The sequence below is a fragment of the Molothrus aeneus genome, chromosome 8, assembly GCF_037042795.1.
Source record: "Molothrus aeneus isolate 106 chromosome 8, BPBGC_Maene_1.0, whole genome shotgun sequence".
NCBI lineage: Eukaryota > Metazoa > Chordata > Aves > Passeriformes > Icteridae > Molothrus > Molothrus aeneus.
The window spans coordinates 20,852,808-20,879,675 of NC_089653.1; the positions used below are offsets into that span (position 1 = coordinate 20,852,808).

Genomic DNA, 26,868 nt, shown 5'->3' on the forward strand with positions numbered 1-26,868 from the left:
CCTAAAAGAGAAATCCCAAATTTGGCACCATTTAGGATTTGTTCAGAATCCCACAGGATACAGATCTAAATGGGAAGAACTTTGTGATGAGGTGGAAGGGAAACTAAAATGCTGTTGTACATACAAACTGCTTGGTACATCTAGAAATTTAAACACTGAAGACTGTAAGGTGCTCATATACCATCTGCACTGTTACCATAACTTCTAATCCTATTATATGACCCCAAATTCCTGGTTTCAAGTGTCTAGTTTCTCTATATATAGTTATATATATATACCAATAACTATATATATAGATATATAGTTATTGGTAGACTGATTATTTCCTAGGGACAATTCAGAGCACAGGGCTGGGACAGGGTCTGAGCATGCAGCTTTTGGCACAGATGCTGACACAGTTGACATGTTGCTCTGTTCTGGATGGTTGGCTCCTCAGGAAGACCCTCTCAAACTAGAGTACAGCTGTGAGTAGAGCTATGGTGTAGATCAATTAATGGAGCTAATCTGGCTGAAAAAGATTTGCTTTTGCTCCTTTCTGCAGCTGGACAAGTTTCCAAATAGTTTGCTTAAAACAACCCAGCACAGTGGAAAGGACAGACAGGATAAGAGCAGAGGGGGCAGAGGGAGAAGAGGACTGGCTGAAACACAGCCTTAGGACCCAAGGCTTGTAATTAGTCCTTCAAGGACTGCATTTTCTAGTGATACTGGTTACTCACACTACCCAGTCTGACATTTTAGAAGGTTTCCATTTTCAGAAAGCATTAATCATTCACCATCTGAGAGGAATGAGGCTAAAGGAAAAGTGCTTCAGATTGGGCAGAATAATCCTCTGCTACTTAAAGTAAGGTTCCTGAAGTACAACTGGTACAAGAAATTGTTTTTGTGGACTGAAACATATATCCCTTATATCCCATATATCCCAAAAAACATTTGAACTTTTTCTTGGATCAATACAGATGTCCAGTGCTCTTTTGCCCAAAGGATTAATAGCAACAATCACAATATTACATTAATCTGACATTCAGCCATCTGTTTCCATTATTTAATCCAGATAATAAATAGATAATCCATCTATTTAGATATGAAACACAGGACCAAATGTAACATGTTCTTTTAGAGTGGCCCATTAACTACTCACTGGTTTTGGATGAAGACGACTTCTGGGGAGAGGCAAAATATTTCTGAAAAATACACACAGTAAGTTATAATTAATAAGATTTATTTATTTAATTGGCTCAGATAGGCTTTTTAAGATCTAGAGGGAAGGAGGTCTGCAGTAAATGGATTTGATTTCAGCTCTGCACAGCTACAGTGCTTCTGTGGATGCTGTGCCCTTGGTGTGGAACTACTCTGGAACAGCTCCTGTCCTAGACCTTGGGTCTCCTGTGACTGCACAGGACCTCACCAAACACCCTCACACACAGAGTATTGTGGATGCCTCTTTCTGGGGGCACATAACATACTCTGTAAAATAATGACCTAGAGAGGAGGCAGGGCTTATGATGCAGCTTTCTATGCCTCTGGGTACACAGGAGTGAAGTAGGCTGCACACACAAGTATGATTTGGCCCTTTTCTGACAGAGACTTGGGATATAAACAATGGATTTACTGAGCCCAGTTTCTTGACAAGCAATTTTATACAACTGCAAAAACATCTAATTTGCAAGGGTGCAGAGATGGCTAATAGGACCTTCAACTGGCTGGCAGAGATATTTTATCCCTGTACTGGATCCCTAAAGGGTTATTTAAGAAAATCCTACCTATATGGCAAACTGCCTTCAACACAGAAGTTCACAAAGCAAGGAGAGCTTTTGGTTCTCACCTTGTCCTAGCATCCCTAGCTATTTGAGTGGCCTGACAACTGTTTATTGTTTGAAGTCTACACATTAGAGAGAAGAATTTTTTTTTCTCTGCTAATATTTCCTATTGATCGAAGCTGCTGTTAACTTACCTGGAATTATCCTGCTTCGGTGACTCTCTGGTCATGCTGTGCATGTGGGAGTGCTCTGTACTCTGAGCAGGCATGAACATGAGTGGCTTAGTGAACCTAGTAATTAAACGTGAATTAAGAAAAGAAAATTACATTTAACAACAGTGAATACAAACAAAACCTCTCTGTCTTCTCCCACACTCCCTCAAAATTCTAATAAGTAACCTTAAGAGTATTTCTTTTTAATATGTATTACATTTGGGTTATTGAAATTAACATAGAAATGGTTGATAATATTTGTGCAGATAATCTGAAGAGATATTTACTGTATGTATTTCTTACTTCTGTTACTGTATTTCTTCTAGAGAAAGAATTACCAGACATGTAGTATCTAGATGAGAAAAAATATTTTCTGACAGTTTTAAATAATGCACAAACATTGACAGCAATGGGTTACCTGGTTACTGGTGGTGGTGATGGTTTTTCCTGTAAGAGAAAATGCACTGAATTGTTTTTTGGTCACTTTTTAATTTCATAAAATAGATATTATGATCCTATTTATGTTACCACATCAAGATATTATTTTTGCATTGTGATACAGATTTCTACTAGAGCTCTGTCTGGTAATCTACATTAGGATGGGACAGGCAAGAACTCAACATCAGTAAATCTGCTTTGGCCATATGTTATGTCAGTACCAGCAAATGGGAAAAAAATTACTGTGTCAGAACTGTCATTGCTCCTCTGCTGCAGTTTTTCTGCAAAACATTCCCTTAGGCTGCTGCTTCACAGATTGGATCACTATCACAGAGGACTGGGAAACTTTCCCCTTCCCATTTACGCTTTTGAAATGGTTTGCCAGTTTTTCTGAAAAGGGAGTGTCAGAAAGCTTTAAGTGCAAGAAGAGTTATGTTCCCAGTTTTCCCTTTTGAAAGGCTGATAATCTTTTCTCACAGTCACATCTGTACCCTGCCTGAGGGCAATGGGAGTGATACTGTAGAAAGGCCTCACCTCTTCTTCAGGAACCTCGTAGACCTCTACAGGACAGGGAAGAAATAAAAAGCATTCTTTAGTGTAGCAAAACCATAGTGCATGTTACCATAAAAGCTGATCTGAATTTGTATCAGTCATACTTCTGACTCCGGAAAAACAACTTGGAGAATCTGCTCAGAATTTGAATCTGCCACCCTGGAAAAGCAACATCCCCTGTCTTGTAGGGAAAACTTCAGGTGAAGTCTGAAGGAATTCTGATATACAGTCACTGTATTAATCAAGTTTCCTCCCATTGCAAAACCTTTTTATTGTTTTGTTTTTCTTCTCATTCCCTCCCTGCTGCAAGCAAGATGAATGCTTGTGTTGTGCAAAGCTGGGTCAGTTTGGAAAAAATGTGTTATCACACCTGTAGGAGCATTTAGCCTTTCCTTGACTCAGGGAGGAAGAAATCAGGTCAGTCATAAATACAAACTGGCTCATTTGCATGGCCAACATCCCTCCCTGAGTTCTGACGAACAAGTATATTTTAATTTATAGATCTTGAAAGAAAAAAGAACACCACCATCTTCATCTATGCCCAGTTTCTTCAATGCAAATAGAATCCTATTTCAGTAAATTTCATGTCAGGTTTCATCACTTTACTGCACTCAAGTGTCCCAGCTCCCACCAGGGGGAGATGTTTTATTCTGCAGTAACATCTGTCAGGAGCTGGTTGTTGCTCGACACTGATTTACAGAAAGGCTGAGATTGAAAAGGGCATTTTAAAATGTCTGGAAAATAACTCACGAAGTCTTAAGCAATTCATAACAAATGTTAGTTTAGGACTTGTAGCTTTTGACTTTAAAGCTAAACACATTGCTAATGAATATGCAAAGCTTTTTAAAGAACTGTGTCATGTCTGGAAAGGTTACATCCAAGCAATTAATGAGGCTGAGGATGCAAAACAAGTCTAAGTTGGAAGAGAGAGATTATCAAGAATATCTGAATTTACAAAAGCAAAAAGGATTCCTCTTATTTGCTTCTGCTTTTGTTTCTTTTCCAAATAAACTGCTCTTTACAGAACCTCAAAGGGAGCACTGTTATAAAAGGCCATGCAAGACATCAGCCTGTACAGAATTTCTATATGGTTAAGTCTGAAGTATTGGCTCCTGATTCCTATGGTGAAATGGGATTACTGACATACTGAGTCCTATAATTCTTTTTGCTGTATTGATCAATTTGTGTTCCTCCACTAGAGCAGAAGACTAAAAATAAATTAATTTGGGGCAAATAACTTGTTCTAGTTTTATTCATGCTTAAAATGGATTTACTGTTCAAGCTAGACAAAGCAACTGCTACAACACAGAAAAGCTAAAGGAGAACATATTTTTGTTTTACTTTAGTATGTCATAGGGTTAGTGGTGTGAATACATCAGGCATAATTTAATATTTCACAGTTTTACATTATTTTATTCTAACAGCAGTGCAAGCTTCACATACCTTGCATATCAGATGTAAGAGAAGGCTTTGGAGAAATAGGGGGGGCTGGCTTTGTTGTCTTCATAAATCTGTTCACAGGTGCTAAAAACATATTTTATTCATGTACATATATATATATTTGTGCATGTGTGTATATATACACATATATTTATATATGTCTGTTTACAAACTAACAATGTAACATTTATACAATAAGAATGAATATTAAGTAGGTCCAAATGACAACCTTTTGTGTGACCTTGAATAAATCAACTGAGTCAGAAAGCAGCTCTCATTTTAAAAGAGAAGGATTATTCATTATTCCAGCCTTTCTGAAGAGGTTTGATACTGTCAGTATTGTCAGAGAGCAGAACTACAGTCTCTTCTCTGTTTACCTTTCACCTTTGGGCTGTAGTAGTTTCATCCTCTAGCTAAATATACTTATATATAAAGTGAGATTAAAAAAAAAGCAAAGTTTATCTTTATCTACTAAATATCTAAAAATGCTTGTTTTTCTCCTGAAGCACTTCAGCAAACAGAGAATTTTAATGCTACTGCTCCCTTGCTTGAGAAGGCAGGTCATATGTCATGAGAAGCCTCCTGGTTGTACAAGGGCTGGACTTGGAAATAGCTGAGAGAGGCAGAAATTAAACATGTCTTTCAATAGATAAAAAAATCATTTTCCTTGGCCTTGTCATAAGCCAAAGGAACCAACTGCCTTTTTGCAGGCTGTGATCTCTTTAATAGCTGCGTCTCCACTCTTTGAACTCTAGAAACAGACCCATTAATTTGACCCATTTTTTTTACTATTATTCCTAACAAAGCAATAATTATAGGCTTAAATGACTAAACTCACATCTTGTAGGTAGTGACATGCTGTCTTCTGTGGGTTGAATATAGTTATCATCATCATTGTCCACTGGCACAATGTAGTTATCCTATGAGAAATGCAGGACAAAAATCTCTCAGTTAAATGTCCATCATGCCATCAAACTGTTTGGATTGAAGCCCTGGCAGCAGTTTACAATAGTTGCCATTTCACAGTGACTCCTATTTCAGACATTTATCATCCTGTGTGGAAGGGAATCCCAAAGACTGAAATCCCTTTATTGAATTATTCCACTGGTGTGTGGAAGCCCTCCCTTCCCTCTGGTCCTGGAGCCTTTGAGGTTACTCTTTCCCCACTGCCTGCAGCTTGTTATGGATGATCAGGAGTTATTCCATGGTCTAAAGAGCCTCCTTGATGCTCAGTGCAGGCAGATATCCCCTAGGAGTCAGTGTGATACTTGCAGGTCACTGTTAGTGATGTACAAAATGATTTGTACTACAAAGGGTAAGAAGAGACCAGCCCGTGGCATCGCTATGACATTTACACAGTTATAACAAATATATCTGTAAACTTTACCTCATCATCACTGCACTCCTTAGGCTTAGGTGGCACTTTTGGTTTTGCAGCAGGAGATGGCAATGGCATGGATGGCACACATGGTTTCTTTGGTCTGGACATGGCTGGACTGGGTGTAGTTGGGAGAGGTTTGTTGATGGGAGGAAGCTTCTGGTGACTGGGGCGATTGTCTTTTCATTTGGCAGAAAACAACAATTTTAGTAGAAATTACATTAGTCTCTGCACTTTCTTCTCCTGCTTGTGCAAAGTCTTTGCTGTGGCTGCAGCACAAGTCAAATGGCAGACCTGGGCACAGCTGGACCTGATGTTGAGATTTGTGTGTAAACAGGTCCTGTTCCCTTGCCCAGGGTAGCAGCCTGGCCGCCTGTATCTGGTGCAGCAGGTGCCCAGGCACTGGCTTCTGTAAGAACAACTGTTCAACTCCCTGGGGAAAAGGTGCTGGCTGGGTGGTGTAGTGCATATGAGGCATGAAAAAAATGACAGTGGGTGGGACTGCAACATGAATTATGCCAGGTTCTCTGGGGTGTCAAGTCCTTCCCTTTTCAAAGAACACACAGGTGAAGGGCTGATAAACTTCTGTGAGTACATATGTGGTATTTTAACACTTTGATGAATAGTCTACAACCAGTAACAGTCTGGTGTCATACAAAAATGAAAGCAGGCATCATGTCAATGTTTCTTTTCTCCATGTCTCAAATCTTCATTAACTGAAGCTAACTTTCATTCACTTCAATGCAACCTATCCATGGTTGAAAAGAATCAAATCAGAAAGAAAAAAATCCCTTTATACTGGACTGTTGAAAATAAAATCTTGATCCTGTCCTGTTTTTTAGGATATTTATCATCCTTAGTACCAATTCTGAAGGAGTGAATATTTGGGCTACTTCTTTTACTGCTTTGAGAATAATGATTGGAGAAACAGAGAAGTTTAAGAAGGGACCTGTCTAGTCTTATGTGCTTCAGCTTAAGAGTAATTGCTGCATCAATTTATGTGGATTAATTTGGAGCCTCAAGCTAATACTATCTCCTAGACCTCTCCTTGAATTTTGTCAATAGGAGATGTCTATCACAGTCTCTAGGACACATTATATTAAAATTATAAACATCACTACTGGCAATACTAACCTGTTTCATGCTGTAATTAAAAAAAAAATCATACCCCTGAATGCTTAAGATCTGAGTACGAGAATTAAAAGCAAACTCTTGAGAAAAGGACAGATTAGTGCATTTGGGACCTCTTCTCTTCTGGTACTGATCAAAAAGCAATTATCAAGGTGACATACTTAACTATTCCATAACTACCTGCATATTCACCCCTAGAAATAGGGAATGCAGAGGGAATCTTCTTTTTCTCCTTCTCACTTGGAGGTGGCTCATAGCTGTCATCAGGATTCTCTTCACTGGGGACCACATACATCTCAGAGTCAGAATGGTCATCTGGATTTTCATAATCACTGTCCTAGAAAGACACAACTCCCCATTTCTCATCTCATAGCATTCTAGAACACAAAATTACAACAATGTACCCTTGAAGAGACACATCACACTCCCGTTTTGTGCTTCCTCTTGCAAAGAGGCACTCCTGCCTCCTCCCCTTCTGCTCCTCACAGGAGCTCCCTGTCTTTTTGCTATCTCCAAGGAGTCCTTTCACCTCAAGAGCTCAGTCTTCAAATTACGGACCATAGCTTGTTTCCTTTCCCACGACAGGAAGGAATGAAAGTTCCTTTCTAGATCCAGCCAGGTGGATCTCAGTGTGTGTCGTCACTTCCACTCCCTTTTCAGTTAAAGGGGTACTCATGATCTGACTCCAGAAGGAGACTGATCACTTCAGGCTGACAGCTGCACCATTACTTTACATGGCTGACAGCCGTGAATTGCTTCATTCTAATGTTTTCTAAAATCTTAGCAGAAGTTTTCATTTTTAGTAAGAAGTGGCTTTCCTCTCCTCACCCCTCCCATCCTTCCTGCCCCAAATAAAACCTTCTTCTGATTTCTGAAATTATTGTTCAGTTTAGAAGGTCCCTCAAATTGATGCCATGTGCTTCCTTATCCAAAAACTTAGTGTTCATGGCAATCCTTGACTGTGCTTCTGAAAGTACTTCTATGTTGAATGTAAAAAATTGAGGTAGCTAAAAATCAGTGACTACTTGTGAATTAAACTGAGGTAAAAAATAACAACATTTCAATAGTATTTAGTTCAACCACAAGTAGATAATTTTAAAAGAAACTTTTATTATTATTTCTTGAGCTAACTTGTTGCCACAGTAACCTCCTACTAGCCCAAAATATGTACTTACAAAATCATCTGACCATTGTTCCTCTTCATTGTCTGCGTGTTCTAAACCAAACATTAGAGTTATTTAAGGAGATAGAACAGTGAATATAAATGTTTGTCTTAGGTTGGTTTTTCAATCTATAGTTATCATATTCGGTTAAAAAAGCAAGCAAAATTTCCAAACAGTTCTGAGCAACACAGCTGTTTGGACAGAATAGTAAATTAAATGCCTTTTTGCTTATTTTTGACAAATTATTTCAGAACAATTGGAAAAGCATTAGAAAATGACAAACTGTGCATGGTCTGAACAGCAGAGCATGCACTTCACCCACAATGTCCCGTTAATGCATCTCATTTTTAAGTAGGGGTGCCAATTTCTAGATAATGGAACTCTTGCTGACCTCTGGGCCCTGGTTAAAGTTGGTTAAGTGTTTATATTAAACAGGGAACAGTTACCTGATAAGTTCCAAACTCTGTCCTGCTTTCTTCTATTCTTATCTTAACAAGATGGCTGTTAACTTGTAAAAACAGCCATGAACTAGTTTGTGGGCAGTGCTGTATGATAAGCAAGTAAAGGTCTACCTTTAAGATAGTTCATGATGATTCTACCTTTAAGATAATTCATGATGTCATCATTACATTAATAGCATGAAGATTTTAAATCTGTAATGATGCATTTGTTCAACTTCTTCTGTTCTTACTTTCACAGTTTCTGTAAGGAGGGGCTGCATGCAAATTCTCCTCCATTTTTACAGCAGCCTAGATACAGAACTCTGATTAAGACTGATTTTGAAAGAGTGGTTACTTGCTACTCTTTATGCTGGCATAATTAATAACTTCTTTCTTGCCTTTCATTTCAGAGGTGTGAACTGCCTTCAGAGTTGTTGATAATGGTATGTTGTTCTCTCATTAAAAACAAATTATGAGGCACTATATGGCTGAAATACTGTTAGGCATATAGATAGCAAATTAACACAGACATGCAGTTTAAATTTACATTAATACAGCCTTACCTGAAGCATAATCCCTTTGTGGCAGACTTGGTGGTGGCTTTTTTTTAAGGCTGTAAATTATAATTATTACATTTATGATCTCATCATTAACATTCATTAGAAAGGAGTATTAGCCAGACACATTAAAAAGCTGATAACTAAAGATACCCGCAGCTAAAGAAATACAGATTACCATCACAGATGCTTAGCAAATAGCTGCAGAAGAATGCTTTCAAAAGCTAGAAACTGATAAAATAATAAAATAGAAACTAAGAATTTAATATATTTTTTTCACTAAGAACACATGTTGAAAGGAGAGCTTCTTTGCTCACCCCACGTCTTCTTCATTTCCAGAAAGAGATAAGATGGGGGCAGAAATAAATTATGATCTATCAGAAGATTAAAATCTGTTCAGGTTCACAGAGGCTTTATTAAGACTATGGTGTAAGAAAGTGATGTGGAATTCTCCATTTGTATTTTTAGAACTAAATAATTTTGCATGCACTTTATTTGATGGCTAATATTTAAATGTATACCAGGTCTCTCAGTGAAAGATAATACTTTTTATTATGTTATGATGTTATATCCCTTTTTTGGTAAAAACTGTTACAATGGCATCACATACCAAGTGAATCAAAAGATGATTGATTTGTAGAAATATTGAAAGGATCTTTTTGGCTATACAGGTAGGTTCATAAGTATGTGCACATATATATATATTTATCTCTAGGAAGGAGAGGTACACATATGTGTAAACACATACACACACACACACACATATATATATATATATATATATATGTACATATGTGTGTGTGTGTATTCATGTATACTCCTCCTTACTAACTTGCAGCTGTCCAAAGAGTATTACTATTGAATTACAGTCAGTTGAATTATTTCACTACCCTGTAATGAAAGAGAAGAATTTGGGTTTAAAGTCAAGATGAACAATGCATGTGTGGCATCACAGGCCAGACTGATGCCTCTGCAGAAGGAAAAAACAACAACCCTTTGTTTTTAGTAGCCAGATAAAACATTAAGATAATTAATTACATTAAAATTATTCTTTAAAGTGACTTTTGAACATTGTCTGACAGCTTCCTTGTAGCACTGACGAGATTTCACCGTGGACCTGAAGCTTTGTCTACTAAATTGATGATGTCACTCATTCTTCAGTCAGGTCCTAACAAATTCATTTCAAAAATAAGCAAATAATTTTAAAAAACACATCCCCAAAGAATGTAAAATGTTTTTTTGGGATCTCTGAGCAATAGTGTTTACAAATGTTGCTTTACCACAAGAATTTGACACTCAATATTTAGGTCCTATTTAGGCTTGCTGCCTAGGTATCATTGTTCAGGTACCATTTTACTCAGGGTGGTGGCAGGCTGCCACTACCACATCAACTTACAAATTTTCCTGTCTGTTTTGAGAAATGCTTTGGCTACTTCTGGGTTGAATTAATGGAATTCTGTTGCTCAGACAGTCACCAAAAACACCCCATACATGAATCATTCAATTAATAAATGGTGCGGGTATTGCTAAAACTCAAAAAAGACCAATCCCCCAAACCAAACAAAAACCAAACCAGGAAGATTATTTTTGCAATGTTAGCCTGCTTTGTTCATGGCTAACAACACTAATGATGGACAACTGTCTCCTCAGAGGTTTTAACTTCCTGAAATATAATGTAACTCAGTGTACAAACAGTAAACTAAAAAGCATTCTCAACAGTTTTGCTCTGGTCTTCTGTCCAGGTTAGCACAGCCATGTTAGAAAGAAAATCCCAGGGCCACTGCCAGGGCTCATCTCACATCTTAGGAAGGGGAGACCAAGATCTCTTGATGTATTTTGCAACATGTCTGCCAGGAGTTGTTCGGAAATGGTGGAGACTTGGAAAATAGTGGAACTGAGGCAACAGTAAGAGGCTGTCTGGGTCATGGTATAAAGTACATGGCTTAAGCAATATCACACATTTCTAAGCTGCTAAAGAGAAGTCTTCCACACTTGGTACCAGGCCCTGTAAATCCTGGCAGTGGCCCTGGCAGAAAGTGTAAATACGTTATAACGAAAGCACACAAGGGAAGAACAGAGGTCTGTGTCTAAGCAGCCTATCATGCCATGTGCAGCTATGGAGAGCATACCGATCCCAAGTATCTTTCCCAGTTTTGCAAATTAAGGCCACTTGTTCATTTTGGAACCTGAATATCAATAGAAGAAAAGAAATAATGTTTCTGTCACAGAGCTGAAACAGTTCACGGCCAAATGTATATTTGCTAGAATCTTTTCAAATACGTTATTTATTCTACAATTCAAATCCACTTAAAAAGAAGTTTTCATGGTACTGGTATGATTTTCTGAGTGCCAGAACTGGAATCCAGGCTCTTCTGAAGTCAGCTGGAGCTTCACTTTACAGGAGCCAGAGCTCTACCCAACATGCAAACCACAACACAAGCTCAAAAGACACAACCCTACGCCAAGGCGTGGTAACCCAGCTCCTGCAGACTCTGACCTCACTGTCCACACAGATCCTTGCAGAATGGCAATTGGCTCTGTCCTGTTCCCTGAAGTTAATGAGAAGGGACTGCAAGGATCAAATGCCATCCAACTGACCTTGTATATTTAAATGTATTTAATCCTAGCACATATATTGGAGCTTCAACAAATAACCAGGTAGCGCTTTAGACACTTCATATGTTATAGATGCTTCTTACATAAGAATATAATGCAGGGTACAGAAATTCAGAACAGCTTTTAAGAGAATAAATTATTCCATTTTAAAACAATTTATTTGATTCCAAGATTTCCCCCTATAATATGCTGAGCTTGATCCAACAAAACATTTAGGCGTGTACTTAACTTTTTTGACATATATGGTCCTGTAGGAGCTGCAAATATTAATTACTTAGAATTTGTAGCACATTTTTGTTTTCCTGTGTTAAGTGAAGAATTTTAAAATAAACTACAGCAGAGATCTGGGTGTTTTGCTCTAGCAACACTTGTTTTTACAGGCTACACCCAGAAAAACAATCAAACATACATATCAGTAGACTTTTACATGTAGCACTTAAATTTTCCCATGGTGCATTTCTCTACTAATGTTTGTGCTCAGCCCCCCCCGCATTAAAGATATGTCTGAAAACTCCTTGTTTTCAAAAGTCCTTTGCTTAAAGTCCACTCCCTTGTTAGGAACCATTTTAACATAATAGTTTTTACGAAAATTATATTGGCATCTTTTCTGACCTGAGTATTTATAGTATGTATTAGCTTTACATGCACTAGAACATCACACTTGTGATTACACAATAAATTAATTGAACTTTGCCAGAAACATTTTCAGACGTCCAAAAGGTGTGATGAGAACAGATAAACTTTTCCTGAACTGTGTATTCCTAGTGGAAGAGTTTGCATTTGGAATTGTGCAGAAATGGTACAAGACAAAATTAAACTGAAAGGGATTTTTTTTGAAATTGTTATTACGACTCTTTCACACATGTTCTTACAATATGCTGTGGCAGTTATAGTAATAAAAATCCTGACACTCAAAACATTCTATTCAGTTACACAGTAATTTTCATGTTTCTTCAGCATAACAGTTAAAATTAGGTACTATACTTTTTCCTGTTTTCTTTTTCTAAGTGTGGTAGAGCTTGATTTTGGTACTTTCTCTCACTGTTTGGTTCATAAAATACCACTTTTCCCTCTGCCAAGGGTTTGATCATGAATGTCTTTTGGTTGTAGCTATGCAGGTTGAATAGACATTTAGTGACACAATTATTTTTCTGCCTAAAATATAAATGGGATAGAAAAATGGACCACACAAATCTGAAGCAAAGACTTACCCAACTAAAAAGCTGGGTAAAGCATCATTGTTCCATTTTCCAGGTCACATGGCAAATGTTTGAGAAATGGACACATTTGGAGAGTGTGCAGTCAGAAACAAGAGTACAAGCGCATGATTTCTGATGGCTTTGTGAAGGATGGGATATTACAACAAGGAGAATAAAATGAACTTCTTGTTTCTTATTCAACACAGTAGGTCAGCACATACAAAACTTTAGGCGAAGTCCTGACTTTGCTGTGCATGCAGTGTGACTTTTAACACCCAACTTCAGTGGAGCCAGGATTCCACTGAACAAAGCCTTGAGGCTTAAAGCTTATGATGCACAGATGAGTGCTCTGTCTTGACAGCATGTTTCAAGCACAGGCCACCATCCTACATTCTGAAACCTATGATTTCTCTGCTTCCCTGTTCTGTATTACCAAGGATGTGAGTATGAAAAAAATGCCCCCAGCTCTCATTGTTTATCCAATGCTGGCTACACTCATTGCTTCTACACCTGAGTACATGATCCTCCTTGACACTGTGATCTGCACAGCATCTGGGACTCAGGGCTGTAAACAGCTTTGCATGTGATAAAGGGCAAGCAGGTGACAGCTACCCTGCAGTGGCCAATATTTCTACTGCCAGAAAACGCTGAGTTGGAATGGGGAACAAACAGGAACTTTTAAGCAATGAAAAAACAAGCTTTCTATTTCTTTCCTGCTACCAGGACTGCTCAGCCTGCTTTCCCCACACCTTTAAGACACACATGGATAGTAGATGAATTCCTCCCCACCTGCACCCCACAGATGAACTAGACTGGATAGCAAAGATTTTGATGCAAGACCTTTTACATTTCTGCATAATCAGGAGCCAGTCCAGATTTTAGAAGTGTTTTAACAAATACTGCTACTAAGTCTAATGCATTTCACGAATATTTGATAATTCTTTCAATTTGTGTAGCAGAGGCTTACAGCATATATCTGGGTGACAACTTTAGGCTTCAGATATGCAAGTATTTGAATACATACACTATTTGAATTCTCTAAAATTATTTCTACTTATAATAGGTTTCATTTTGATTTTCTTTCCCAACATATGGATGAATCTGTGCTACACAAAATCCATATTAAATAAATTTTTTCCTGCTTTAGTCTCTTGTTTAGAACCTTGACATTTAATAAAATAATCCTTTAACTGAATTGGAAGTAGTGATCATCTGGATAACCATGATTTGTTTGTTTTTACAAAAAGCCCCCAAAGATTGCACAGTAAGGAACAAAGCCAGCTCTAATCCTGTAAAGCTTAGCACCTCTTGTACATATCCTTATCAGTGCTGTCATGCTTTTATTGCAAGTCTCATTATGTGCTGGGTTCAAGACTTGAACTCTGAAGTCATGTGCAAATATCAGAAATTCTTCAATTTTTAAAAATTAAATTTCTGATCTTCATAGCTGCAAAAATGATTATTATGACTCAGATGAATCACAGTAACATCAGAAAGATTATTATGCTTTTATACCTTGTGTTCTTATAACTGAGAGAGGTGACGTGAGCTTTGTGCTGCAGTCATACTTTGAGTTTTTATGAGTCTGCTCTTTTATATATATATTTATCTTGAGTGAATCAAAGAATTAGAGTGCTATAGGGGCAATCTTTGACACTTAATGATGACCTTCCCAGCTTCAGAGAAACTGATTAACAACAGAATTCACATTCAGGCTACTATAGGCTACTTTGTAGCCTCACATGATAAACCTTAGATGCTTCTGTTGTTTCTGTCATCTTTCCTCTCTGAGGCTTTTGAACTGAGTCCACTGGAATATTATTAATTAGAGTTAAACAACTATTGTGAAGTAGGAAGCCACCCTTTATTAAAAAGCAACAACTATAAGGAAACTCTAACCCTCTCCCCTCCAAAACTCCACAAAAAGCCTTGGACAGCCTAGCAGCTCTTCCCTGTGAGCAGGTCCCAGGTGAAAAAGAGATTTTTGTAGATGGGTGGTGAACACAATGGTCACCCTGCTAAAAACAAAAACACAAATTTACTTAAAACCCCAAGTAATTGAAAGAGGGCCATTTTATGGGAAACTCTCTTCTGTGCTTCCATGGAAATAAGTATAGCAAGTGACTGTGATTAACTGTGAATTGCAGCAATCTTAGCGTGAAAGAGGATGAGTACAGGAAAAAAATTATCTCCAAAATCTATCTGATAGATCAGGTGTTTGACCATCAGAGCCTGCTCAATGTCTGCGGGCAGAAAACACAGCTGTGGCAATGAGAGCACAAAGGAGGCCAAGATTGCCCCTCCTGCCTGGGGAACAGGAGAGCTGGGCAGTCCTGCTGCTCCTGGGAGTGCGTCCCCCTCCTCTGGCAGCTCCAGCAGCTGCCCACAAACACCAGCCCAGCCCGGGCTGAGCCAGCCTGGCTCTCCAGAGCTCCTGCACAGCCACACCTGGCAGGGCCCTGCTGCTGCTGCCAGCAGCTGACTGAACACTGCAGCTACACCCAGAATCAGCTGCTTCCCCTGAACTCAGCCATCACGGTCCCTCTTTAAAAACAATTTAAAACAATGCTTCCACGTGCCTTTTATGTACAGGAGCTGTATTTCTAGAATTTAACATGGTTGTCCTGGAAACACTGCAGATAGGTGTTGTAATTAACTTCTAAAAGTACTTAATACTTTTGTTGCCAATGACCCAAGTAAAGAAACACATCTGAATGAGAAAATCACATCCAAATGGAATTTCAATGCAAATGAGCTGTTGCATTAAGAAAAGTGTGCTAAATAGCTAATTGCTTTAAATAGATGTTTGTCTGGAAACAGTGAATAGTGTATTCATTTGACAAGGATGCAAAATTACTGGGATTTCTTTCTATGTATAAATACATATGAATATTTTAAAATACTTTCATGCACATGACACAATCTGCATGCTGTTCAGTATGTCTTACTAGAATAAGGGTGCTAGGTAATGCTGGGTTTTGTTTTATGAGACTGAAACACAGGAGGACTTTGCATTTTTATGGGAATTTTAAGTATGATGTCTGACCAGTTGGTTCAAGGTGGAGCTCAAATTCAACTTAATTGCAGCGGGAAGCCTGAACAGTTGCCTAAGGAGAAAGGCAGACATGCAAACAACAAGCAATGACCATTCCCAGCAAACATTAAAAAGGCTCTTTACTCAAATACTGGCTTTTTTCAAGGCTACAAACAGAACCTATCATTGGACTCCAGTTCTGCAACTCCTTTATGATAGTCTTAATACTGATGACCATTCTGCAGGTTGCAGTCTGAACCAAAGCTCTTTCCATGTACAGAAGTGCATCCCTCTGGAATGACAATGGTCCCGTGACTAAAGTACCACACACCACTCTGCTCATAATCCAAACTTCCTCACATTGATAAAACTAGGGATTGGCATTGCAAACTTACTTTTTGAACTTGTTTATTATCCCACTTTCATTTTTCTTGATGTCATGCACCATCTTTTGAAGCTTCCTGTAAGATATTAAACAAAGCCAGCATTAATTTACTAAGTGGTTGAACATTAATATAAATTAAGAAAAATATGCTCAATATATCTTCAATAAGTAGTTTAATTGTTAAATCATTTGTACATGAAGTTTTCCTTCCTTTTATAGAACTCTTTAGCATTATTTGTGTTATCTTTCTGAATACAATTAAATACGGTATAAACAATCAATTTAAGAGTAAGTGCATCAGGAAAAAAATCCTTGCCTAAATTATTAGTTTTGAATATTTAAATGTTGACATTTTATCTAGAAATGACTTCAAAACTCTGCAAGGCTCTAATGGTGATGCCCTCTAATTTCTGGCCATACATGGGACACTTAAACATAATGAGAATAATGGACAAATAATTCACAAGCACATCTTTAACTCCTGCTGAAAACTCAAACTGATAATTTATAGCAAAATGATATAATGTTACCTACTAATTTAAAGAAATTAATTACTTATAGATGTGAGAAATAGGTGTACAGCAAAATGCTCCAAAATTTCCAACAATGTACTACATATATAAGAGTAGCTTGAATTATTATCTAAACTAACCAGATACATTAAATCTGAGGTGAAAAGCTCAGAACTTCTGCTTTTCTGTTCTATTTGTTGGGGTTTTTTTTCTTAACAGATTCAGCTTCTGGTTCTGCTTGAAACATCAGAAATAGCCATCATCTGCAGTTTGCTGTTTCTGTGCTGTGCCCCAGCTGGCACCTGGCAGTGTCTATAAATGAAAAGTAATGAGGAATGAAAAGAATGAGAGGAGATCTAAATGGTTTAGTTCTAGTTTGGGGAGAATGCTTGTAAGTGTTTGTGTTTCTTTCAAAAAGGCTTGCCAGACTTCAATTAGGGATGGATGTCAGCATCAGTTACATTTCCTTTGTTGTTTGTTAGAGATAGAACTCACCAACAAAAATCGAATTGTAGATTTCTATCTGAATATCGCTTATTGCTCATCAGTGACACCAATATCCTTACATTAGAAAAATTATTACTTTATTTTAAAAAAAGGTGGGCTTTTTCCATGTTACTGGTTTTATTCTATGTCATTTATTTGCTAAATATCTTCACACATGCATGCCAATAAGATCCAACACAAAACTGATAAGTACAAGTACCTGAATTAATTTGCTTTTCATTTGATCACATTTAGGTGAATTGATTAGAGCATCATGGATATTCCATGAGTCTTGAATAAGGCTATAGTTTAAAAGATCATTTTATTACATATTTCTACTAAAAAAGGTGCATTTAAATTAGGAAATTACATGGACCGTTGCTATTATGATATTTCTTCCAAGCAGATGGACTGAAATGAAAACATTCCCATTTTTACATAGTCAAATTTCTTAAAAATCTGTGTCTCTTATTCTTTTCTCTTTTTATGGAGGCATTTAGATTTCTAGTTACAACTTTGATAAATTAGAGAGTACCTAATATGCATTAGTGTGAATTTTTTCAGCTTTTAAAGTTACATAGCTCTTGTAGGAGTTGTTGAAATCCTTGTTTGCTGCCTCTGGAGAATTTAACTTGTCTGAAGCCTGTGAGAGTAAACAGATAACCAGTGCACTAAGTGGGAAGTATAGGAAGCCATCAAGCACAGCTGATCTCCTGTTCAAGTGGAATCCCCTTCCACCATGGAGTTGAATGAGCTGCAAAAACCAGTCTGTCCAGTCAGCTGGAGGCTGAAATTTCTTGAAGTGCCAGGTCATATAAAAGGAAACAACTGAAAAGTTTGAGGAAGAGCTGTCTGTCTGATTTGTGATCTTAGAGAGACAGAAGAAAAGAAGAGAGGCAGATAGAAAAGTCTATGGCAAGAGGGTTCTCCAAATCTTCACGCACTCAATCCCAGGCCCAAAGGCCATTCCAGAGTGATGAGGAAAGTGAAACACAGAAGGGCATATATATATATACACCTAAAGCTCTGACTGAATCTACATATCTGACTACTAAAATACTTGTTGTATGGCTCTCAAATACTTGAGATTGCACTCCAAGAAAAGGGGTTTGTTGAGAGAGGACCTCACCAGAGCAGCAGCCCCGAGAGCACCCAGGCAATGGGGGCTGCCATGGCCCAGGGCAGGCAGGCAGCCCTTGTGTCAGGTACAGAACTACAACCTCCTCCTTCACAACACCTGAGTCAGGACCTTGTCACCATCTAATGTTTATTCTCTAGTGCTCTCTTGGGATGAGCAGATACTAGAAACACTCAAGGACCTCCATCAGCTAGTACTGTAAATAAAAATAATGAGTAATGCTTGTCTTACTTGGCATTGCATATAATTAAAGATAATCAAGAGGTAAAACTTAAAAGTTGCTTCTTTAACTACAAGCTCCAACTCTTCATTAAACCTGCTTGGGATCTTTTTATGCAAAATCAGGTTTGCAGATAAAAGTGCAGTCTGTGTTACTGCTAATCTTTGAAAACACATTTCAGCAATAGATATTTTGAGATCCATTTTAATTGTAACTTGCATAGACTGGATGAGACCCTTTGTTCAGGATCTTATGGCACATAATAGATTTTCAAAGTTCTGCAGACAGCAAGTTCAGAAGTCTTGGCTGTAGGTGCTAATAAAAGTTTTAGGTTTCTTACAAGTACATTAGAAATTCTTACATGTTGGAAGGAATAATAATAAAAAAAGGACAGAAACCTAAACCAAAACTCTTTAGCCCTGTGTTGCTATTTTTGTAGCTAAAAACTCCAGTCATTCAGAATTATCAGATCAAATGACAAAGGGGTCAGTAGCTGTGATAAGTGCTTGAAGGAAGGTGCAAAGTTTTCCCATTACAAATACCATACATCCTGAAAGAAGGATTTGTTGTGCGCTTGCTGCACTCAAGGACTGTCAGAGCTGCCTCAAGATAAAACAAAATAAACAAACCCACCCTCTCTTTGATCTGGTCACAGCTCAGCTCATGAGGAATATGTGATGATGAAGTGAGGATGATGGGTGGACCTGGCCTGTGACACATCCCCACCTTCAAACATCATCTGGAAGCCTTTGGCTCTTTTGCATGCACACTATCCTACAAAAGCTTTCCAAATAGGTTTTAAAGAGAAAAATGAAGAAGAATAAAGTGTGCAACAAGTTTTCAACTCAGATGTGAGATGAGGTACAGAGTCCCTAGACTTGAGGAAGAGGAGTCTGTCTTGCTTTCAGACAGATTTGTGTAATATGGAATGGGTTCTTTTTCAGGTAAATTTAAATACTTGGCATTAGAAACCTAGCATGAGATTTATTAAGTGCAAATTTAGACGTAACACAAAAAATCTCCAAAAATACCCACTTGCCTCAGCTATAAGGAAAGAACCACAAAACAGAAAGCAACGAAATTTGGAGAATAAAAGCTAAGTTATTAGAAGATACAAACCAAAACTCAAAGAGCAGAAATTTAAAAATTATAACAGCTACTTCTGTTAATTAAAAAAACCCCCACATTAGAATTTGAAACTGAAGAAAGAATAGCATGTCCAGACCCCTCCTTTATGGCTTCTCACAGCACAATTATCCCAGCTGGTCTTTGTTTTGTGTTTCTATTATCCTTCAGTTTTATAAATAGCTATGCAGGCAACCAAATCAAGAAAGAAAGTTATTGTTTCTGGACAAAGGGAGGACTCCTGCTTCCTTTTGGGGAGAGAACCTGCTTACCTACAAGGGGATTTATAAAACTACTACTTGAGATTTTGAAAAGCATGTAGCTCTTTTGTTGAATTATCTTCTCAAACTGAATTAACACACCAGAAAAGGACCACCTTTCCTATGCCAGGCTTCCATGAAAGCAATGCTCCTGCCATGGTCTTTGTGGAAGAACATGGATTTTGGTGAAGTGGGTGTCTTTTCAGATGTATTTTCATATTACTTGTCATTTTTGTGCCTCAAAGACAATGCAATTAAATGTTATAAAACAACTCTACCCCCTTCAACTTCACTTCTAATTCCTCAGTAGAAAGCAAAAAGAAATACCAAATAAAGCAAGCATCTCATTAAACCTCCTTCAGGTGCTTCAGATCTCCAGATGCACACCCATATATTCTACTGGAACAGCAAGAGTGGGAGCCTCTGCAAGGAATGGCAGGTTGAATCAGCCACCTGTGTCACAGCTGGTGTTTTCTAAGGCTGTGATATGTGTAAACTGCATAAAAATGTGTACGAGAGACAGCTAAATCCTTGAGGTGCAGTCAGATGTGCAGTCAGTGCTACCACTTCAGTAGCTGCTGGTCCAAGGTGGCCTTGGAGCCCCCATCCACTCGGGGACTTTATCCCCCCCTGCAATGGCTTTCTTGGTGGGAGAAGAGGAAGTTTGGAACCGGAGGTGGTAACCTGTGGCACCAAACCATCCATTCAAGGCACTGAGCCTTTGATATTTATCTGTAAAGCTATCTCAAAGCTGACAAGAAAAGTTCAAAGAAGTTTGCTTATTGGGAGAAGTCAATTACAGCTACCTATCTGAGAGGAAGAGGAAACAAGGAATTGTTCTCACCCGTGTTTGAGAGATGCACAAGGGGAAATGACAATAGTTTATATTCATTTAGACAAGAGTGTTGATTTCTTAAAGTCTCAGAAACATCCTGTTCTGCTCACTTTTGAATCATCCACTGTTTTGCCTAAAGGCAAACCCCATTGGTAGAGCAGGTGTGTGTTTACATGGTACACACAGAGGCACAGAAAGGCTAAATATTGCTTGCATTTTTCATCTTCATTTGTCCTCTACTAATCTTTACAAAAAAGCTGTCAGTCCTCCTTGTACTGGTAAGTACTAATATTCACTGAGTTAATAAAAAATGTAGCATGCAAAGGAATAATACATTCTTGACAGAAATCATGCCTAACATGAAAGTAAAAAGTGTAAGTACTCTGAGGTGATTGGGAGTTTGCATATTGAAAGAACCCATTCTAGGTTTCCAATACTAAGCATTTGAATTTGCCTGGAAACAAACAAGCAAGCAAGCAAGCAAGCAAACAAAACTTCCAAGGTTTGGACACCTCTCCCCTCTTATGCAGATTGCTCTTCCTTTATCCCAACTGAATAACAGTGAAACTGTAGGGAATACAGAAAATAAGGTAGTACAATATGTAAGTGAATATTACATGTCACTCCTTGACATAAAAAGATAAGCTATGTTTTCTGTTCTGTAACTGATCTGCTCTGTCTTGAGCCATTTTTTGGTTTGCTGATCTTTTTTGCACCAGCTCTCTGGATGTAAGTTAATGTTTTAAAACACAAAACAAAAAAAACAACCCCCACACAGAAACCACATTCACAAGACTTACTCCACTTTTCTTGAAGGTTTTCAAGCAGCAGGAAGAAATTCAACCCATTCAGCTACTCTAAAATGCAGTTCCAGTTAAAACTAAGTGAGTGCTGTACCTCCCTGAAGGATTAGTACCCTACAGCCTGGCCACTGAAGGAGAACAAGGGCAGAAATTTACAAGACTTAAGTGGCTTTTATAGTTCAACAAGAAGAAGCAGCAGAAAGACATTGCAGGGAAATGAATAAAGACAGGATCTGGTATGGACCCAGAATATTCCCACTGACAAACACTACTGTACTTGGGCTGAAAGTGTTCTTGCTCAAGCTACAGAAGCATTATACCCATCATAGATGTGGGGTGGCACTAACAGAAACCTAATGGAGGCTGCTCATGGATCAGTTTTGTTTGTTTTGTTCTGAAGCCAATCAAATTTTGTTAAAACTCTGGAGAAATTCCCTGGCTGGTCCCTAGGTCACTTTAATGGAGCCCACGTGGGCTGCCACTGAAAGGGGAAATTCCACTCCTCTCTGCCCTAGGTGCTTCCCCAACTATGATGAATCATAGGAATTCCAGCTGGGAAATTAACTTCTTTTTTCTTTTGCCAGTTCAGATATCAGCAGGATCAGACCCAGCTCTGTCACGTGGTCATTGGAGCCCTGGTGCCAGTGAGAGGGCAGAGAGAGGCAGGGTGAGCAGGGGCCTCGGGAGGGTGGAAGAAAGGGATCTGCTCTTTTGGCAGCAGCTCAGACTTATGCCAAATTCAACTGGCCATGTAGCTACAGCTTCAGTAGCACCTCTGTGCATCTTGCAGAGATGCCTACAGCATCCATATTTTAAGACAGGAAGGAAACACTAAGACACATGGTATAGCCTCTTCTATTAATAGCTCACTTCACCTGGTGTTCCCTTGAATTAAGCTTGAAAAACATATAGTCATTTTCATATTACTGCCTCATAATACATATGAGAACATTATGTACTCATTATAATTTACATTTCACATTTACATATAAAATACCTTACTTCAATTCTTTTTAAAGTATTTACCATGTAGTAATTTATGTTGAGGTCATAAACCTGTAGCATTGCACATCTGGCTTTGCTTATGTCAGGAAAATAAACTTGTTCAAAATGTATATACTAACCAATTAGGATAAAGATGCTAATAGAATTTTCAAGCTTCTGTTACTGTTCAGTAATTGATTACAGCTGGCACAAACCAGACATATCTACATTGCATCCTCTTACAGTTTACCAAAAATCTAAGATGATACCTACAGCCAAATGGGAAAGTACTGTCCCTTTTAGCTACTGTTTTCCATCAATTTTTCAATCCTCTTGTCTGCTGAGCATATAAACTAATATAGTTTTCCAGTGGGGTGTTTTCATGATGATTTATGATTGTCATATTTGCCTTCCAAAAGCAAAGCATCTGTCACATTTTCATGTCCTGTGCAGTACATAGATTTTGTATGATTCTGTAAAACATAAAACTGTTTGTTCTGGAATCAACATATCACTGGGTACCTGCAAAATCAAATGATGATTTAATATCTAGCACTCTACACAGCTGTGTGGGGCACATTTATAAACTAATGGTAAAAAAAGAGTTTTGCCATGTTTGCTAGAATGTTTTTTCCCCATGGGCATGAAAATTAATTTATTGGGTTATTTGCTTGGCTCTTAATAATTTATTATTTTACTGAAAAAAAACAAAAAAAACCACCCTAAGTCATTAGATCAAATTTAAATTTTTCACTTCTGCTGAGTAACTGACAGTTGCAGGCCAAGGATGGTGTCACTTGTCATTGCTATGGTTGACAAATGCTCCTACTCTGGACAGTTATTTTAGCAGTTATTTTAGCAGGCCTTTAGTGTCACTTCAAGACCTTATTTTATTTGGAACATAATTTATTTGCCAATTACTTAATAATTTTGCCAGCACAAGAAGAATGCAGCTATAGGTACTACATAAGCATAGCTGATCTTGCGAACACATTACACCCTTACACTGCTGTCTACCTGCAGAGACTAAAGCAGGGCATCTCTTGATAGTTTCAATATTATACTGCATCATTTTGTCCACATTGCCATATTTCTGTTTAAAACACACATAGATCACAGTCACACAAACATACTCTCTATAAACAGCATTATAGGCAGAAATAAATCCTATGTGGTGGTTTAGTTTGGGTTTCTTCCCTCCTTCAGTTTGTGGGTGGGTGTTTTTTTTTTTGGTGGTTTTTTTTTTTTTTTTTTTTTTTTTTTTTTTGGTTTGTTTTAAATAAAAATTAGTGTGTTTCAGGTTTGGTTGTTTTGGTTGGTTGCTTTATTAGCCTGGGGATTAGTCCAGATTGGATGACATAGCTGGAAAGAAGAAAAGAAGCTTTAAAGGGATTGGTAGAATGAAGTGGTTGTGCAGAGAGAAGGAAATAAAGCAGGACAAATATAGATGGGATGGAGGCTATGTTGTGCTGAAGCAAGGTCAGAGGAAGAAGCAAGAGGATTTGACTGGAGAAGTCCCACTGAGTGAAAGAATAGATTTTTGCAGTGGTATTTGGGGAAGTTTGCACTTCCTATCTCATTTCATTCCAAAGTCCAGAGATGAGAGAGAATTCATGAACTATTTAAGCTGACATAAATTGTGCTTTGTATGGCAAACAGGACCTAACAATCCTACAGAAAAAACTTTTGCTTGTGCTCATCAGCGCAGCAAATGCAGCTGGTGTCCTCCTTTCCCTGTGCCTGTGAAACTCAGTTTTGAAGACTGCAAATCACTCAAGTGGGATTTCATGTGACCTTTTATGTTCAGCCTACACTTTGCTGGGCTAAAACACGGGTGTGCCACAAAAGCTGCTGCCACCACAGAGTGGTACTGTGAGTGGGAAGTTGTCAGGAGACACTGGAAGCTGAGACAGGAGGTGGCTGTGGGTGGCAATGGGTGCTGAAGAGCAGAAGACCTTCCCAGCTGTTATCTCCTTAGGGCAGATTAGACTTTTGCTAGAAAGGGGAGATCTCCAGAGGTGGAAGAGCAGAAGTGAGGCTGAGAGAATTGGGATTGTTCAGCGTGGAAAAGGCAAAGCTCTGGGGTGATCTTATTGCAGCCTTTTAGTAACTGTAGGGGTGTATAAGAAAGCTGGAGAGCAGCTGATTACAAGGGTAAGCAGTAATAGGACAAGGGGAATGGCATCAAACAGAGCAGTTTGGATATTAGGAAGAAATTCTTTACTGTGAAGGTGGTAAGACACTGGAACAGGTTGGCTTGAGAACTTGTGGCTGTCCCATCCCTGGAAGTGTTCAAGGCCAGGTGGGATGGGGCTTTGAGCAACCTGATCTAGTGGAAGGTTTCCCTGCCCATGGCAGAGGGATAGGAACAGGATGGTCCCTTTCAACACAAACCAGGGAATGATTCTATCATTAGCAGAGCCTTTCCTCTGGACTCTATGTAACTAATGAGAGGTTGAGATGTTAAAATTGGATGTGGGCTTTGATGCCTAATTCTGTCATGGAGAACATTCTATAGGTTACTTCCAGTTCATTTCTTGCTTGAGTTTATTTTTGTTCTTTTGTCCTGTTCAAGTTCACTGAGGTAAAAAACTAAGTTAAAATTTGCCTTGAAAAAACAGATTAAATTTCTAAAACTGTTTGCTACCACTAAGAGAAATTTGTAGAACTACTATAATAAAACAGTACAAAACTCATATTCGGATATTCCCCAAACATTTTCTCCAAAAGTAAATGCTCCCTATGGTAAAGCATCCTATACATAGGATGAAATTTGAGATAATAAATAAAAGTTCAATCCCAAATGAATTATTTTTTTTCTACTATACACTTTCAAGAAGACATTGCCAGAAGATCCTCTGTTAAAGAAAAAGGTCTAGCAGTTACAGCCAAGCTACCAGTAGAAAATTAGTGAAGACTATAAACACATCCTGGTTTGACAGACAACAGACATTCAGGCCTTAAGGAAATCCCTCTTGATTTTCATAGAATTAGGATTTAAACCCTTCTGTTTAACAACGAGGACTAATACAAAGTCTTGCAAAAAACCCCCCAGACACACTTGTTCAACCTGAGAAAAGTAAATTGCCAGTTTATTTCCACTTCCTTTTAAATGGACATTATGCTTGGAGATAGGGATTTTAAACCTTTGTTTTTGCTGGGGGCAGAGAAGGAGTGCTGCAAATTAATGAAGTCATGTGAAATTAACATGAAACTGCTCTTGGAAAAGGCTGTTTTCAATCTGGAACTTCCTAGCTGCATGACCTTAGGCAAGTGAAAGCCTGTGGCACACTGTTTTGTGCCATGGTTTGCCCATCACCACAGTGGTGATGACGCCTTCAGAAGGACTTTGTGCTACACAGCAAAGCCAGCTGTGGGCAGAGGGTCATCATAAGGTTTGTGGTCTTAAAAAAATGTAGCAAGTCTGAAAAGATGCTGTGACACAGTCACATATAGTAGCTAGAAATTATTTAATAGGGAAGTTAAACCATAAAAGAGTTTGCAAGGTTAGTGCAGACTTTTCTTTTGAGCTTCTAACTTCCCATTACCCATGCTGCCTACTGTCCCTGATCATGAGTGCATCTATTTCTGTATGTTTGCAGCATAATTTTTTTTCCTGAAGTTCAGACTGAAATCCAGGCACACTAGAGCTTGCTATGGCAGTATGGGTATTGCTCGTGTATTCACTCCACTCTTTGGGAAACCATTCAAAGTACCAAATTACTTCTAAGAACCACAATTTAGTTTATCTCACAATAAATAACCAAGCCTTTGAATTAATTTTCCTGACTATAAGGAAGTGGTTAGAACACACAATGTACTCTGAGGGAATATTTGTATAATACTGTGCATACCTTATGAGAAACTATATAGAAATTAATACCAGAATTCCATGAAGTTCCAGCATTCCTGTCTAACTATTACTGAAGTTGAGTGGCTTAACTGCAAACAATGTACATACCACAACATGTTAGGCAGACAGACATATAAGAACATTTAAAGTTCTTATTGTAGCAATAAACTTAACAAATGGAACATGTTACGAATTCAGATCTGATGTAAGATTTGCTAATGCAACAAAAAGCTAGGTCTGGTAGGCTCAACTACACCCATGGAGAATAGTTGAGCTTAGCAAAACCACATAATATCTAGCTTTTCAGGTCTACACTTAAAAAAATAAAAAGAGCCTCTCTCAGACTCAAC

At 38.2% G+C, this 26,868-nt stretch overlaps 1 protein-coding gene across 4 annotated transcripts in view; it reads right to left on the bottom strand.

Moving 5' to 3' along the window:
• Window positions 1–26,868, bottom strand: part of BLNK (B cell linker) — an 83,942-nt gene that overhangs the window by 13,328 nt on the left and 43,746 nt on the right. For 2 of the 4 annotated variants that reach the window (XM_066554499.1, XM_066554500.1), the window contains 12 exons: window positions 16,313–16,378; window positions 11,198–11,254; window positions 9,075–9,124; window positions 8,084–8,124; window positions 7,089–7,245; window positions 5,787–5,956; window positions 5,238–5,319; window positions 4,403–4,483; window positions 2,942–2,967; window positions 2,388–2,416; window positions 1,952–2,047; window positions 1,139–1,181 (listed from right to left, as the gene is read on the bottom strand). In XM_066554499.1, the coding sequence (XP_066410596.1) occupies window positions 1,139–1,181; window positions 1,952–2,047; window positions 2,388–2,416; window positions 2,942–2,967; window positions 4,403–4,483; window positions 5,238–5,319; window positions 5,787–5,956; window positions 7,089–7,245; window positions 8,084–8,124; window positions 9,075–9,124; window positions 11,198–11,254; window positions 16,313–16,378 (898 nt within the window). The remainder of the gene's footprint in view (window positions 1–1,138; window positions 1,182–1,951; window positions 2,048–2,387; window positions 2,417–2,941; window positions 2,968–4,402; window positions 4,484–5,237; window positions 5,320–5,786; window positions 5,957–7,088; window positions 7,246–8,083; window positions 8,125–9,074; window positions 9,125–11,197; window positions 11,255–16,312; window positions 16,379–26,868) is intronic. The other 2 variants (XM_066554503.1, XM_066554504.1) reach the window with 1 other exon arrangement.